This window comes from Cryptomeria japonica, unplaced genomic scaffold (assembly GCF_030272615.1).
Source record: "Cryptomeria japonica unplaced genomic scaffold, Sugi_1.0 HiC_scaffold_187, whole genome shotgun sequence".
NCBI lineage: Eukaryota > Viridiplantae > Streptophyta > Pinopsida > Cupressales > Cupressaceae > Cryptomeria > Cryptomeria japonica.
The window spans coordinates 191288-209801 of record NW_026729009.1 but is presented as its reverse complement, the minus strand read 5'-3'; the positions used below and the strand labels follow the sequence as shown (position 1 = coordinate 209801).

Here is an 18514-nt window from a genome sequence, read left to right as displayed (position 1 = left end):
TGGAAAAGCATCCTTTTGTGAAAGAGTTTTCAGGTCAATCCAAATGAAATTGGTTAAACATTGAGTCTCCAAAGGTTGACCTACTTTATTGTGCCCTCTTTTTGGTCATCTTCCACTATTTTGTTGCTATCATGAGAATCACTAATTTCTATTAGCGCTCTATTTGATTGTCCCTAAAATTCTGAACAAGTGTTGGGATTGTGTTGGAAGTAGAGATTTGTCAACTTAGTGTCTTGATTTATAACTTGCAATCAAATTTGTTATCAAAAGATACACATATAGTCCAACAAGTTATAAAGACAATTCTAATCATAATCCTAATAATTATAAATACATGTGAGTTTTCTTTGAGGATTTACCCAATGACTCATCCATGCTATGAAGCCCACGAGAGATCATATAAGGTTCCTTGAGCCTATCCATTAAGTTCAAGGACTTGAAAGTACATTTGTCATTTGACCTCCTAGCTTAACTTGAATGGACCATTTGTCTACTTTCTTTCCTTATATGCCCACATCTCGCCTCCATAATGGGATGACAAATTTGTCTACGTACACACAAACACACACAAAGATATATGTATGTATCTATGTATGTATATATTAGTAACACCATTTAAGGTCGATTATAATTCCTTTTTTCTGATTTGAGTGTCAAGTGGCTTTTCCTTAGGAAATCATGGTACTTTTCTAGCGCATCTCATGAAAATAGAAATGATTTTTTGATGTGCAATAGGTTTTGATTAGACACTGGAAAGGTTAAGAAAGTAAGAAAATAATTACTTCAATCTACTTCAAATACCTCACTTGTATGATTACATTTCTATTTTGAGCTTACTGTTTCCGTAGATTTGGGTGGCATTTGAGGAGATGGATTTAGGAGGGAAAAATGAAGATTTTGTTTCATCATTTTTTTCTCTTTGTTCTCTATGTCTACTAGTGGTTGAAATAATAGAGTATAATCCTTTGAACTGATGCATTTGAGTTACATTTACTAACTGTGAGTTTCCAACATATGTGTCCTACACAACGAAGCATATGAAGTACATCTTCAAGTGGGATTGTGCGACAATCTAGCGGGCGATCATTATTATAGTGGGCGAAGAGGTTCTTAACCTGAAGGCTCCTCAATTTTTTTTTCCTTCTTAGGTTGTTTTTGTATTCCTATCTAATGCATTTGATTTGCTTCAGAATTATGGATCTCTGTTCCATTTGTGTTCTATATGTCAGGTACGGGTTTGTATCTACTGATCATGATATTGAAAGGGTTGTGAAAAAGCATGACTTGTTTAAAGGTAAGGGATGGATAGATGTATTTTCCCTAAATTTTTCTTTTGAAGAAGCCCCATTATGTTAGTCTAGATAATACTATGAAAATAGGTCTTGAATCAAACAACTGTAAGATCTTTGACAATGAACCAAGTTTGTTCTTTGAGCAGATTCCTTCTTCAGAGGCATCCCAAATTTCAGAACTCTTTTATTCACGTCATCACTTGGTTCTACATCAACTGCGTCAACATAGGATCGAGAATATCTCAATTTGGCTACACTTTTAAAATATTCTTTTAATTATGAGGAATTATACATGCTCATTTAGACCCTTCTCAATAAAGTGTATTATTTTTTATAGAAATTAAAGAGGGATCTCTTAATAGGGCAAAAATATATTCAAGAAAATGCATGATGGCTAACTTCTTTGAGCCTTTATCACACATGGTTGGAATTAAATTTTATATGGTGCATGGTTTCAGCATACTAGTCGTTATGGTCTTTCAGAGCGTTGTTTTAGATTTAATAAATGGGGCTCAAAATTATGGGCTGCAATACAAAATATATATCAAATCTTTATATTGGTGACCTCCAGAAAGGGATTTACAAAAATGGTAGCTCTAATCTTGACTTATTTTGACAAAACAATTGGATTTTATTAAATTATTCCTTGCAAAATTCCTTTATTACTATGGTTGTTGGGGTTATTTCTATGAATATAGTTCTCTCTTGTGCTGTAGAATTGTGTTGTTTGGTGACTTTCCAGTGCAATCATCAAACCTCTAAAAGTAAGGATATTTCTCAATAGGAAAAATTCCATCCTTTTGAAGATGAGGATCTCCTTCATGTTTCATGTAAGTAGCGCATTTGTTTTCTGAATGAATTTTTGGACCATTAAGATGAATTTATTTGCCCTAACATCACGAATATCACGCTAGACTAAGAGTACGATTTTGATTAAACATTGGTAAACTTGATAAGTGACCAAGTATGAAATCCAGGGTTGAAAAATATAAAATGGAATCCCAAGCCTCTATTTGAAAGGCCTCTTAGTGGATCTCTCAAGCACTCCTTACCAAGAGAAAATTAAAGAAAAATAGTGAAGTCTTTTTGTCCTTTGACATTAAAGCAAAGTTACTTTTAGTCAAATTTTGGAAGGATGGTTTGTTAATATGTTTTAGCAAACTTAAACTTTGTCAACTTCCTCTGTCTTCTTCCTCTTCTTTTCTCCTCATTTTTCAATTAGATTTCACTCTCTATTTTATATGCCATTTTTTATATGAGTGGGCCCTCATTCCACAACTTGTCAATAAAAGAATTACCTATAAATATAAAATTGTAAACAATTATTTAAAAAAAAATCAAAATCATAAGAAGTAAATCAATATATTGCCAGGTGAATGAATGGGAACTTGTAGGGGAAGAAAATATAAAATGAAAATAAAACATCATATTTTCTTTAGAAAAATAAAATAATGTGGTATTCAAAAGCTACATAACCAATTGCACATCGGCGTGAAGGGTTTCTCTCTTCAGCCATTTGTTGATGGCTATAATGTGAATGATGCATTTTATTTATTGCTTTATTATTTCTTTCCAAGGTACTTGGGCTCATGGTAAAAGCATAATTGCTGTTTTCAACTTATTGGCGATTGAGTTTTTATTCATTAATATATTATTGTTGCGAGAATTATTGTCACATTGAGTTATTATTACTTGTATTTAAAAGAAATAGTGAGATGAGTGAATTAAATTGTTTAGAAAATATGCTTTAGAGTAAATAGGCACGGCTTCATTGAGCACCTATGAATTTGTGATAAAAAAGCGCGAGAGACAATGTACAATGCAACAAATAAATTGGTTGATGTATAATAATGTGAGAGACAATGTACAATCCAACAAATAAATTTGGCTCATGTATAATAATGAAGACATGGGATGGGGGATTTCCATTTTTTAGAGGGTGAAAGTATTATAATTAATTGATGACAATGGTTATTGTTGATGAATGTAATTTAAGAAAAAGTTTGTATGTGCACAAGTTATCACCATCCTTAATATAATCATATCACACCTTTGAGCACATTACACATTTCAATTTAGCAATTTTAACAATATTAAATTTCATATTAATAATTGTAACAATATTAAAAAGTAAACTAGTTTCATAATCAAGTAATAATGACCATGATTATTGTTCATCCATGCGATTTAAGGAGAAATTTGTATGTATACAAATTCTAACTACCCCTAATGAAATTGTATAATACCTATCAGCATAACAAAAAAATTAATAATATCACTTTTTTATTATATTAAAACATAAACTATTAATAATATTCAATTCTAATTCTAACATAAATAGATTTATATATTTTTTACTTTAGAACCAACATAAAAGCTGTAACTTGAAAATAATAATTTTTATTGTGTTAATAATGACATGATTCATCTTGGGGGCCTTTTCTCATATAGCCTCCCACAATTGTAAATACTCTAGTGCAACATAATCTGTCATTTCCAATGATTGATGGAAAGATTTTTCCTAGTTCTTTGATGTCCAAGAAAATCAACACTGCCTGTTAGTTTTGCATGTCATTCTGTACAATTTTGCAAGAACACCCACAAGAGGAGAATTTATGTATGTTGTAGGTTCAAGCATGCTAGATTTGGTCCTGAGGTCTACAAAACGATCATATTTATCTGGGCCCCCCACTATTGCCCCAATTAGTGTGTTTGGATTGGAAGAATCTTTGTGAAACCAGTTCATAAAACCTTCAATGCATTTGATCTTCCTTGGTTGTTGATGAATGGAAACTACAGATGCTCCTCTGTGATGTGGTTGCCTTGGATATTTGGAACCGTATCCTACCATATATGAAATGCCCAGAGGATTCCTTCCTAATAAATAATCAATCTGCAAAGGATATGATTAGGATTCGTTATATTGTATGCTCCAAAATACAAAAACAGATAATGTAGTGTGCTTACTTGTAGCTTTGCGAAGCCCATAACGTCGTTGGGTTTAAAGAGAGTGTTGCCGCATGACAATGTTCGCTTCTTAGCTGATAGTAAATCACTGTATCTTGCCATCAAAAAAGCAGCACTGGTAACATATTGAGTGTTGGCGCCATCTCTAACATACAACAAACCTCCTGTAACAAAAGAATTGTATTACAGATATCACTAAGAGAATTTTGAGGGCTATGATTAGAAGAGGAGTAGTAACAGAGGATTTATATGGTTGTGACTAGAAAAAGGATTGATTGTTAGTGGTACTGGTGAAGAGATAGAGAGTTCACCTGGGGTGGTTTTAACAGAACGAATGGGACTGCCTGGAAGAAGTGAACAAACAAAGCGTTCTGCATTACTTCTATAGGCTGAGAATTGAGCTTCCCCTTGGAAATATAACTGGTTGGTGAAGTGCATAAGTTAGCTTTAAGCTAGAGTATGTTTATATTACATTTTATTTAAAAAATTGCACCAATCAGTCTACGCTTACGTCTGTTAGAAGCACTTGAACTCCAGCATATTTGAGGTCCCAGTTGAATTCATTAACATATGCCTTTACATCGTCGTGCTGGATAATATAGTTGGAATAATATGAGGATTTGGTAGCTCTGTATAGCCAAGATGCAGCCCATAGAAGCTCGTCCTGAGATCATATTTACAAGTGCATATGTTAAAAGAAAACCAAATTCTGGTTACAAGTGCATATGTTAAGAGAAAACCAAAGTCTTCTTACATTGTAGCCTGAAACAGAGCAATAAAATGGACACTCTCCTCCGTAGGTGCCCTTGTATCGATCGGCAAAGCTGAAGAGCTGAAGGGAAACATGAATGGCCGGTTAGAAAGAAGATGGATGTATAAGGTTTTTCTCAAAATGGATGGATGAAACTTGTTGATTTTGCTGTGTTAGTTAACAGCTATGTTTTCTATTTTACTTGAGCACCCAAACATACCGATTGAGAACGTTGGAGGAGAAGGTGTGAGTAACGAGGGTTTGTGAATCTGAAAACAATGGAGGAGGCAGCCAAGGCTGCGGCCGTTTCTGCTGCAATTTCTGATCCAGGGGTGTCTTTATCAATCTTGTAAAGAGATCGAGGAGTGTCCATATCTTCTGGACGCTCCCAACAATTATGGTCTGCCTGGGGATCACCCACCTATTTCATGCATCAAGATCAACCTCGTCAGTTTTTCATAATCTTGAAGAATGAATGCTGAATATTTTAGATTAGATTTCTTTACCTGAACCCATAATTCATTTGGAGTTGCACTAGCCTTGAGAAAGTAGTCAGTTCCCCATCTAATAGCGTCCCTTGCATTCTGAATCTCTCCTGCAGCTTTCAACTCTTTCCCATAATCCAGTGTGCCCCAAGCGAGTGTGGTGATAGTGAATGCCATGGGAAGCCCATATTTCACGTTATCGCCTGCATCGTAGTAACCCCCAGCTAAATCAACCTGCAGTTGAGTTGCACATAAAATTTTGTATGGAGTCAATTTGGAATGATAGTATGATCCACTTCTATTTTTATTTCTAAATAAATTGAATAGGGATTTATTTCTGCTTCTACTTACGTTTTGCAACTTCCCATCTGTGAGGCCAGAATCTCCTCTCCACTTTACTCGCTGAGATTGTGGGAGTTTACCGGATCGTTGGGCCTCTAGAAAGAGGATAGACTTAGATAGAGCATCTCTGTAATCGAATTCTCCACGAACCACCTGCCACTCACCACAAAACAGCAACAACACCACTGCCAAAAGCGCTTCCATTGCCTTGGCCATATGGATTCTCTTCTTTCTTTGATATGCAATTTAGAATTGTGCGCTAAATTTATAGACTTGTTAGTCGTGGGATAAAGCTAGTATTTATCACGAGGACTGTGTATGAGTTTCTGTTGCTGAGTAATGCATGGGAACTGCAAGATTTAGAGCATGGGACACCACAAAATAAACGATAAATACTCAGCACCTCAAACAGTTAATACGAGAAATCAGGTTGATGCCTTATATCATTTGTCTTTTTTTCGATTGTTGTTCACAAGAATTATACGTTTCACAAGATATATACGTTTTACCTTCAATTTTGATTTGTTCTTGTTCACAAGAATTATAAGTTTTAGCATTTGTTTTGATTTGTATTATTTTCCGTCTGCACCGCAATGCTACCGTTAGTAATTATCGTTGTTCGTTGATGAATAGTAAGGGAGAAAACGATTCTAATTACAGGCTAAGGCAGGTGAAAGTTTGTAGTTTGATTTAAGATATAATACTATTGTTAAAATTCGGTTTTAGGATTAATGCTTTAATATAATATACATACGTGTAGTAAGTAATTATTGTATTATATATTTGTATCAAGTATTGGAAAAATATTTTTGGTTTACATGATGTTATACTATACTTTAAAAAATACAATCTGAATTTAATTGTTTATTGTAAGGTATTTGTCAATAGTATAGTCATTATTATTCAATATTTTCAATAGGAGTTGCATAAGAGAAAAGAGAAATGAAAGTTGCAATAAGCTGGTCTTTAGCCTCATCATAGTTCTCACCACTCTAGTTCAAAAAAAGAAAAGCCATTTAGAGGACACTCCCTACTTGTATCCTCCTTTGCTTGCAGTGGCTGGTTCAAGCCTCTTCCGTAGTGAAAAGTCATTTGAAGTAAAACAAGAGTTTCTCAATAAGGAGTGGTAGGCCATATAAGACCTACTATTGTTAGATCAATCTTAGTTTCTCTAGTGCTCGCATGTTGGTTTCCTCAATCTTCTATAGTTTCTAGTTGTTTTTTATTAGATTAAGTAAGGAATGACCCCAAACCATTAGACATCCAAATAAAATGGCGTGGGAGAGAGATGCGTCTTTCATCTTTAGAGGAAAATTTCCTTTTGGAACTACTAGGATGAGGAGGCTTCTGGTCATGATCATTAGGAGAATTATACGGTGCAGTGGGGTTGAGAGTGGGGTTTTATCCAAGCAGTAATTGTAAATGGTATAAATGAAGCCCTTATATAAGGGTGGGTAAAAATCTTTAAAAGAACACTTGTCCAGGGAAGAAAATAAAAATAATGGATAACTAACAAGCTTATTATGTCTTAAGTGATTAAGAATGGGGAAATTGTACCTGTGGATTGTTACAAATTGTCCCTCCAATATGAAGTACTTTATCATATGGTAGGTAATGGATCCTCACAATAATGAAATGTTTTCTTTTCTAAATCGATTCTAGTGTCTCTTTAGTCCCTCACCATTCTCTAGAAACATTGAAATGCACTCCTCATAAGAATTTGTTTACTTATTCGAGAGACTTTTTTTCCATCACACTTCAACGCAATCACTCGGACAATAATCTCTTCTGAAACCTCTAAATTGATACCACCCACCATAAATCTCCCACTTTTCATGCTATTCATAAACTAGGACAAGAGGTCATCATCACTACCTTTCATAATTATGAAGAATACAGTGATTCCTCTCCTATCATAGATGTCTCACACTTGTGTATTCTTTTTTAATAAGACATACAAGGTGCATTGAACAAGAAAATGTTGCCCACCACCCCCCCCCCCCCCCCCTCCCCATGTGATTGTAACTTTCTCACACCCAAGAATAGAGCTACATGCCATTGGTCTTAATTATGGCGAACATTCCAGGAACCCTATTGTGCAACCACAGTTTGGAGAGTTGATACAAGTCCTCCTTTTAAGTAGCTTACCTCATGTTGGATGGAGAAGCGTTCCTGCCACTTGGGGCCAAGGTATCATGTTTTCCTCGTTAGATGCTCCACACTCTTGGGCTTAGTTATGGTGACTGTTCCAGGTGTCTTATCGTGCTTCTTCTCCAACCCCTATTATGGTTGATTATGGGAAATGGAGTTCTATATTCTATATTTGTAGGGTTAGTACCAAAGTTTACATTGGAAAGGAAATTTATAATTAATATTCTATATTTCTTATTTTTAATTGAACATTTGATTTTAGGGAAAGATTTAGGATCATCCCAAAAGGGAACATTACACGTTGACACTAACTGGGAATAAAAAATGAAGTAAATTTAGAAGACAATTATTTAGAATTAGACTGATATGAATGGTCTAAATAGGAAACTTATTTCTAGTTTATAATACCTGCATTATTTCTATTTCTCCATTGGGTTGGAGATAAGCTAATTTTCAAAATAGATGATAAAAGGTTTTCCCATTGAGATAACCCACTTCTTGAAAGAAATTTAGAGACATATCTTGGTTCAAGTTTCACAACTTGTGATGATATCAAAGGATCATAGTGAAAGTTGAATAGTGAAATGGTTCGTCCTAAAAAATCCTCTAAGAAAGTTAGAAGTAGTAGTAACAAAGAAATTAGTAGTTGAGTATCACTCAAAAAGATTTGCAGGACAATATGAATCATCAAGAAAAATCAATTGAAAACAAAAAAGTGTAATGTTCCCAATTTTTACGTGACATTTATAATTAAATTTACGTTTATTAAGTGGTAAAAATTATTAAAAATATTTAAATGATGATTTAATGTAATTATTTTAATGTAATTATATATATATATATATATATATCACTTTATTATAATAAAGTTCTCCAAAGTATAATTAACATTTTAATCAGCTAAGACGACCTAATGTTCTAGATGCTTCTTGGAGTTCTTTATAGGGAGATTGGATGGAAGAAGAAAGGCATGATTGATTTGATGAATTTGTCTAATGCTTTACATTATCTCATCAGTGAGGACAAAAACCTTCAATCATAAGGATGGTTGGATGGAAACTTGGATCTTCCAATGGATTAGAAGATTTCCTAGCCGATAAAGGATGTTGGCTAAATTTGGGCGAAATTTTGTTAATTTATGAAGAAATCCTCGTGGATGAAGAATTGACACCCTTAGCCATGTCACAACCATTTAATTAGCCTTATTTTGTTCTGATTATTTCAGGCGAACTGACGCATGCATCATATTTAACGGACATAAGACACAACACATTCAGATGAAGCATGGTAGTGAAGATTTAAAAGACTGTCATTCTTCTCACATCATAGGAAAAGTGTTCTTCAACATGACTGAGGTGGCATCTTTCCAACATTTGTGCAAGATTACCAAGTAGTGTGGGAAATATATATTGGTAACACCATTTAAGGCCGATTATAATTCCTTCTTTCTGATTTGACTGTCAAGTTGCTTTTCCTTAGGAAATCGTGGTACATTCCTAGCGCATCTCATAAAAATGGAAATGATTTTTCGATGTGCAATAGGTTTTGATCAGATACTGGCAAGGTTAAGAAAGTAGGAAAATAATTACTTCAATCTACTTCAAATCCCTCACTTGTATGATTACATTTCTATTTTGAGCTTACTGTTTCCGTAGATTTGGGTGGCATTTGAGGAGATGGATTTAGGAGGGAAAAATGAACATTTTGTTTCATCATTTTTTTCTCTTTGTTCTCTTTGTCTACTGCTGGTTGAAATAATAGAGTATAAGCATTTGAAATAATGCATTTCAATTACATTTACTGACTGTGAGTTTCCAACTCATGTGTCCCACACAATGAAGCATATGAAGTACATCTTCAAGTGGGATTGTGCGACAATCTAGAGGGCGATCATTATTATAGTGGGCGAAGAGGTTCTTAATCTAAAGGTTCCTCAACTTTTTTTCCTTCTCAGGTTGTTTTTGTATTCCTATCTAATATATTTGATTTTCTTCAGAATTATGGATCTTTGTTCCATTTGTGTTCTATATGTCATGGTCGGGTTCATATCTATTGATCATGATAATTAAAGGGTTGTGAAAAAGCATGACTTGTTTAATGGTAAGGGATGGATAGATGAATTTTCCCTAAGAAATGTTTGAAGAGGAAGCCCCATTATGTTGGTGTATATAATACTATGGAAATAGGTCTTGAATCAAACAACTGTAATATCTTTGACGATGAACTAGGTTTGTTCTTTAAGCAGATTTCTTTTTCAGAGGCATCACAAATTTCAAAACTCTTTTATTCACTGCATCACCTGGTTCTACATCAACTGCGTCAACATAGGATTGAGAATATCTCAATCTGGCTACACTTTTAAAATATTCTTTTAATTATGAGGAATTCTACATGCTCATTTAGACCCTTCTCAATAAAATGTATTATTTTTTATATAAATTCAAGAGGGATCTCTTAATAGGCCAAAAATATATTCAAGAAAATGTATGATGACTGACTTCTTTGAGCCCTTATCACACATGGTTTGAATTAAATTTTATCACACAAGATCCCTCCAAGGATCAAAAACCTCTAGGCTTCCTCATAGTCGGATCTAGGGCCATCTCTGTTAGTGTTTTCCACAATTCAATTCAAATCCGCTTCCTCCTTGGTTTGCAACACCACCTGTATTTCTCCATCTTCCAGAGTATCACTTCATTGTTCCTCCTGATTGGTGTTTTTCCGTTCTCTCTCGTATTTTCCTGTTTGATCCTCTTTCCCTTCTTCAACCATCTAGTTTTTGGGTTTTTCCATGTTAGTTTTCCCATGTTGCTTGAAGGTATCAGGGATGCTAACACTTTGGGGTTCTTCTGCCATTTTTTTCTTTTTCAGCAATCTTCGGTTGCTTAGAAGGTTTTTTGGCTCTCCATTGCGTTGTCTTATCTTTCTTCTCTTTCTATTTGACGACCTGTAGAGGGCATTTTCTAGAATTATGCCTCGATTTTTTGCAGTGAAAACATGCAAAAGGGACACTTTCATTTTCTATAGGTTGGATCCACTTCCCCAATCTGGAGTTAATCTTGATAGATAATGGCATATTCGTGCCTTGCATAACTCCCATACAAATCCTTGCAAAGGTAAGTATTCTTCTAGCTATTGTGATAGGATCCATAGATAAGAGTTCCCAAAAGGAACTAGCGATTCCTTTAAAACATCCTCAACCCATAACTCTAGAGGAAGGCTCGACAATCTGACCCAAACAGGAGCTTGTACAAAAAAAAACTCATTTAGGTCCATCTTAGGCGACCATTTTGTGCAAGCGTAGATTTTCCAATCAAGCAAGGACCATCACAAAGCACCCTCAACATGTCTTCTTCACATGAAAATGGCATCAATAACGCACCTTTGGATATAGCCGTTATCTCCACTTGACCTTTATGCATCCATTTATGTTTCACAAATGTCCCGACAACATCAATATTCAGCGTCGGGCACAAAATTTTTCCAACCCGAGTCATTGCCATAAGGCTAATGTTATGCTCAATTACTGGGTCTGGAACTGCAATAGAAGATCTACCCTTTTCTGGTTCTGAGATATTATGAACTGGGAGTAGCGAGGACTTTCCACTCGGTTTGACACCGAATAGAGACGTCTATGACCGACCGTTGTCCCTACAAATAGGTCCCTTCCTTGGGCTCTGTCTAGCACATGATGCTCCATCCCCCCCATCAGGATCGAGAAGCTTGTCACCAGCTTTTGGGTTCCCATCCACTAGGTCCTTTCCATTTGGCTCAGAGGAATCAGGCAGTCCTGAGATCCATCCTTTCCGCCCTCCCCCTGGTTTGCTTGTCCATTGCAGGGTTTCCCGCCTAGTCCTAATTTCAAATTCAAAGTCTCTCCCTTCTCCCGGTCCCGCATCGCTCTCTAATTTTTACTTTGATACAAATTGTTGAACACACCATGGGGGATTAATTGAAAGAGAACCGTGCACTAGTTTGTTGTTTCTAAGAGTGATCTCACTATATATCACAATTTATATTTCAATTGTGTGAGATATTTTTCACATCAACATTTTAGATTATACTCCATCATCCATCATCAAGATGGAGGAGTTTATAAAGATAAGGAAACCACATCTACCTTCCAATGTTTAATTTCATAGCTTACTAGATAGTAGAAAAGAAGGTCGAAATAGGTTCAAACATCATAAAAAGTAGTTTAGTCCAATAACTTGTTGAAATATGTGCAAAAACCTCTAAATTAGTTTTTCCCAATAACATGTTATTGCGATAAACTAATTTTAGAGGTGTTTGCACCTATTTTAACCTTGTTATGAGGTATCTAGTAAGCTGTGAAATTAAACATTGGAAGGTAGATGTGTGTTCCTTCTATCTTGTATGATTTCTTATTTGGAGCTACGATATATCATAGATCAAGCATTTGGGGTTAAATTGTATTGAGGTTCCAATTCATATAGCTGTCATGATTGGTTTAGGAAGAGGACACGAAAACCATCATGCAAGTAATTGGAGATGCTAGTTGTGCTACAAGCCCTTTTATTCTTATGCAGCCCATATGTATTGTTTAGATTAGTTTCCTATACGTGTTGTAAAGACCAGAAGGATTTTGTTTTTGCATACTATAAGCTTCTTTTCATTCTTGGTAATTGTATGTTCTACTTGTTTTTTGCATGCTTCATTTATCCCATTTGACTATAGAGATTATTTTAAAAATTGTTAGTGCTAATCGAGGAAATGAATATGATAAAGTACTAAGTCAAGTGTGGTTCGAGGGTATTGTAATAATTGAACTTCAATAATGTTCCATCCTAGAGAAGATTCATGCATAAAAAGTTTAATTGCATATCATCTTCTTCTTGATGACAACTTGCATGAATTGTATCTAGATTATTTAGTTTTTCTTGAGCACATCATACTCATAACATCACACATTTTAGTACATTTGAGATAACATCTCATATTTAGAGCATTTGGTTAATGATCTTGAATATGTCATTTCATTTGCATCATGTCACATGTTAGTTTGAGGGTCATTCATTATGGTTAGTGTGCTTGAATCTTTGTGGTACTTGTTACCATATATCAGTTTTAGTCATAACTCAAGATCAACATCAAGGTAGGCATGAATATTCAAGACTTTTTCATTAACATATTATGGAGTTAATCTGCTTCCATCCTCTTTCCACATCAATGGGAAGTCTTTCCCACTAGGTCATTTCTCTTTAACAACTTTGTTAGGGTTTCTTTGTACTTTTCAAGACCCTAATCTCTTTGTATCCACCTAGTTGTGCACGGAGGGTGTTAGTGTAGATATTTTTTCTAGATAACCTTACTTGTGAATACTATGTACTTTTTATATGATTTGTTCCTGTGTGCTATCTTGTATGGTCATCACATGTCTCTATCCTAGATAGAAAACTTTCTATTCTAGATGACAAAAAATATTTCAATTTAAATTTATATCTTATTAAGTTAAATATTTCATTGAGTTAATGCATTAAGCTATTTATTTACATATTTTTTGTCTCTCACTATTGTCTCAGTTTGACTATACATGTGGTTGACTTATGTGGCTTTCTAATATTAGAGATATATTCAAAGGTTCTAGCCAATCCAAAAAAAAAAATCAATTTTTAATATGCATTGCCAAGTGTAAGCTGGTCAATGACGAGTGCAATATTATAAATGAAAAATGAATTAGGGAAAATGACATTGAGAGGGAAAAGGTGTTTTGTATAGGGTGGTCAACAGTGGCTAATGTAGGAAATTTCAGTCATTGAAATAATGGATTTGTTATGTAGGGAAAGACCTAAAAAAATAAAAAATCAATAGGGTGTTAAGGAGTAAATAACGTAAGGGTAAGAGTGAAATGAGTTGAATTTAAGGCAGTGAAATCACATGGAAATGATTGTGGACTCATTATCTGTTGTCCACAATAGTTGCATCTTTGATGAATTATTACTTGACACAATTACTAATTCCTTGCGGGAAACAATCTTGTCGTGCATTTTCCATTTTTATAGAATAATATGGTTAGATTGGAATGATCACAGAGAGGTCGATCTAAATATTTGTGTTTCCCCTAACAAAAATACAAGGACTCTAGTTCTATGTTTCTACCCTTAGCTCAAGCTACCTCTCTAGAGTCTCCCTTTTGATAAAGGAGCCTTTACATCTATATTGATACACAACACTAAAAAAATGTTTCGAAGCCTTATTAGATATATAGTGTTTTTTAGAATCCCAAATTTAAAAAATAGCCCACATTAGACATATGGTTAAATTATAAAGTTGAGGTTGTGTGTCCTCCTTATATGTATGGGGAGAACATTCCTCTTTCTCTCACTTTTCCTACCCTTCATTAGAACTGGAAATCAACCCTACCTTTTATCTCTTAGGGATATTAAGGTCACCTTTCCTTTTGAGCCTCTTGATTTTAAGATCTATGATGATTGTATCTAAGATATGTCTTGGAAACTTGACTCTAGGATTATTATCTTGGAAATTATGGAAAAGCATCCTTTTGTGAAAGAGTTTTCAGGTCAATCCAAATGAAATTGGTTAAACATTGAGTCTCCAAAGGTTGACCTACTTTATTGTGCCCTCTTTTTGGTCATCTTCCACTATTTTGTTGCTATCATGAGAATCACTAATTTCTATTAGGACTCTATTTGATTGTCCCTAAAATTCTGAACAAGTGTTGGGATTGTGTTGGAAATAGAGATTTGTCAACTTAGTGTCTTGATTTATAACTTGCAATCAAATTTGTTATCAAAAGATACACATATAGTCCAACAAGTTATAAAGACAATTCTAATCATAATCCTAATAATTATAAATACATGTGAGTTTTCTTTGAGGATTTACCCAATGACTCATCCATGCTATGAAGCCCACGAGAGATCATATAAGGCTCCTTGAGCCTATCCATTAAGTTCAAGGACTTGAAAGTACATTTGTCATTTGACCTCCTAGCTTAACTTGAATGGACCATTTGTCTACTTTCTTTCCTTATATGCCCACATCTCGCCTCCATAATGGGATGACAAATTGGATGAAACTTTAAAGAAATTAATTATTTGTTTTATTATAAAGTGATTATATACATACATATATGTATATATATGTATATATGTATATGTATACATACATACATATATATATATATATATATATATATATATATATATATATATATATATATATATATGTATGTATGTATGTACATGCGTGCACGCACGTACACACAAACACACACACAGATATATGTATGTATGTATGTATGTATATATTAGTAACACCATTTAAGGTCGATTATAATTCCTTTTTTTTGATTTGAGTGTCAAGTGGCTTTTCCTTAGGAAATCATGGTACTTTTCTAGCGCATCTCATTAAAATAGAAAAGATTTTTTGATGTGCAATAGGTTTTGATTAGACACTGGAAAGGTTAAGAAAGTAAGAAAATAATTACTTCAATCTACTTCAAATACCTCACTTGTATGATTACATTTCTATTTTGAGCTTACTGTTTCCGTAGATTTGGGTGGCATTTGAGGAGATGGATTTAGGAGGGAAAAATGAAGATTTTGTTTCATCATTTTTTTCTCTTTGTTCTCTATGTCTACTAGTGGTTGAAATAATAGAGTATAATCCTTTGAACTGATGCATTTGAGTTACATTTACTAACTGTGAGTTTCCAACATATGTGTCCTACACAACGAAGCATATGAAGTACATCTTCAAGTGGGATTGTGCGACAATCTAGCGGGCGATCATTATTATAGTGGGCGAAGAGGTTCTTAACCTGAAGGCTCCTCAATTTTTTTTTCCTTCTTAGGTTGTTTTTGTATTCCTATCTAATGCATTTGATTTGCTTCAGAATTATGGATCTCTGTTCCATTTGTGTTCTATATGTCAGGTATGGGTTTGTATCTACTGATCATGATATTGAAAGGGTTGTGAAAAAGCATGACTTGTTTAAAGGTAAGGGATGGATAGATGTATTTTCCCTAAATTTTTCTTTTGAAGAAGCCCCATTATGTTAGTCTAGATAATACTATGAAAATAGGTCTTGAATCAAACAACTGTAAGATCTTTGACAATGAACCAAGTTTGTTCTTTGAGCAGATTCCTTCTTCAGAGGCATCCCAAATTTCAGAACTCTTTTATTCACGTCATCACTTGGTTCTACATCAACTGCGTCAACATAGGATCGAGAATATCTCAATTTGGCTACACTTTTAAAATATTCTTTTAATTATGAGGAATTATACATGCTCATTTAGACCCTTCTCAATAAAGTGTATTATTTTTTATAGAAATTAAAGAGGGATCTCTTAATAGGGCAAAAATATATTCAAGAAAATGCATGATGGCTAACTTCTTTGAGCCTTTATCACACATGGTTGGAATTAAATTTTATATGGTGCATGGTTTCAGCATACTAGTCGTTATGGTCTTTCAGAGCGTTGTTTTAGATTTAATAAATGGGGCTCAAAATTATGGGCTGCAATACAAAATATATATCAAATCTTTATATTGGTGACCTCCAGAAAGGGATTTACAAAAATGGTAGCTCTAATCTTGACTTATTTTGACAAAACAATTGGATTTTATTAAATTATTCCTTGCAAAATTCCTTTATTACTATGGTTGTTGGGGTTATTTCTATGAATATAGTTCTCTCTTGTGCTGTAGAATTGTGTTGTTTGGTGACTTTCCAGTGCAATCATCAAACCTCTAAAAGTAAGGATATTTCTCAATAGGAAAAATTCCATCCTTTTGAAGATGAGGATCTCCTTCATGTTTCATGTAAGTAGCGCATTTGTTTTCTGAATGAATTTTTGGACCATTAAGATGAATTTATTTGCCCTAACATCACGAATATCACGCTAGACTAAGAGTACGATTTTGATTAAACATTGGTAAACTTGATAAGTGACCAAGTATGAAATCCAGGGTTGAAAAATATAAAATGGAATCCCAAGCCTTTATTTGAAAGGCCTCTTAGTGGATCTCTCAAGCACTCCTTACCAAGAGAAAATTAAAGAAAAATAGTGAAGTCTTTTTGTCCTTTGACATTAAAGCAAAGTTACTTTTAGTCAAATTTTGGAAGGATGGTTTGTTAATATGTTTTAGCAAACTTAAACTTTGTCAACTTCCTCTGTCTTCTTCCTCTTCTTTTCTCCTCATTTTTCAATTAGATTTCACTCTCTATTTTATATGCCATTTTTTATATGAGTGGGCCCTCATTCCACAACTTGTCAATAAAAGAATTACCTATAAATATAAAATTGTAAACAATTATTTAAAAAAAAATCAAAATCATAAGAAGTAAATCAATATATTGCCAGGTGAATGAATGGGAACTTGTAGGGGAAGAAAATATAAAATGAAAATAAAACATCATATTTTCTTTAGAAAAATAAAATAATGTGGTATTCAAAAGCTACATAACCAATTGCACATCGGCGTGAAGGGTTTCTCTCTTCAGCCATTTGTTGATGGCTATAATGTGAATGATGCATTTTATTTATTGCTTTATTATTTCTTTCCAAGGTACTTGGGCTCATGGTAAAAGCATAATTGCTGTTTTCAACTTATTGGCGATTGAGTTTTTATTCATTAATATATTATTGTTGCGAGAATTATTGTCACATTGAGTTATTATTACTTGTATTTAAAAGAAATAGTGAGATGAGTGAATTAAATTGTTTAGAAAATATGCTTTAGAGTAAATAGGCACGGCTTCATTGAGCACCTATGAATTTGTGATAAAAAAGCGCGAGAGACAATGTACAATGCAACAAATAAATTGGTTGATGTATAATAATGTGAGAGACAATGTACAATCCAACAAATAAATTTGGCTCATGTATAATAATGAAGACATGGGATGGGGGATTTCCATTTTTTAGAGGGTGAAAGTATTATAATTAATTGATGACAATGGTTATTGTTGATGAATGTAATTTAAGAAAAAGTTTGTATGTGCACAAGTTATCACCATCCTTAATATAATCATATCACACCTTTGAGCACATTACACATTTCAATTTAGCAATTTTAACAATATTAAATTTCATATTAATAATTGTAACAATATTAAAAAGTAAACTAGTTTCATAATCAAGTAATAATGACCATGATTATTGTTCATCCATGCGATTTAAGGAGAAATTTGTATGTATACAAATTCTAACTACCCCTAATGAAATTGTATAATACCTATCAGCATAACAAAAAAATTAATAATATCACTTTTTTATTATATTAAAACATAAACTATTAATAATATTCAATTCTAATTCTAACATAAATAGATTTATATATTTTTTACTTTAGAACCAACATAAAAGCTGTAACTTGAAAATAATAATTTTTATTGTGTTAATAATGACATGATTCATCTTGGGGGCCTTTTCTCATATAGCCTCCCACAATTGTAAATACTCTAGTGCAACATAATCTGTCATTTCCAATGATTGATGGAAAGATTTTTCCTAGTTCTTTGATGTCCAAGAAAA

At 33.7% G+C, this 18514-nt stretch overlaps 1 protein-coding gene across 1 annotated transcript; it reads right to left on the bottom strand.

Annotated features, from left to right (window-relative positions):
* Positions 1-3837: 3837 nt before the first annotated feature.
* On the bottom strand, positions 3838-6053 carry LOC131073300 (endoglucanase 16-like). The gene is made up of 8 exons (XM_058009706.2): positions 5847-6053; positions 5517-5729; positions 5231-5431; positions 5014-5091; positions 4771-4923; positions 4571-4679; positions 4260-4423; positions 3838-4185 (listed from the first exon to the last, which is right to left on the bottom strand). Exons 1-8 carry the CDS (start codon positions 6051-6053, stop codon positions 3838-3840), a joined length of 1473 nt encoding a protein of 490 aa, XP_057865689.2.
* Positions 6054-18514: the final 12461 nt, after the last annotated feature.

Bases quoted from the DNA above. Each gene is read 5' to 3' on its own strand.
- LOC131073300 (XM_058009706.2), bottom strand. From the start codon at position 6,053: ATGGCCAAGGCAATGGAAGCGCTTTTGGCAGTGGTGTTGTTGCTGTTT. The intron at 5,432-5,516 runs GTAAAGAAATCT...TGCATGAAATAG, and splicing joins CAAATGAATTATGGGTTCAG to GTGGGTGATCCCCAGGCAGA. The intron at 4,424-4,570 runs GTGAACTCTCTA...CTTTTGTTACAG, and splicing joins TTCTGTTAAAACCACCCCAG to GAGGTTTGTTGTATGTTAGA.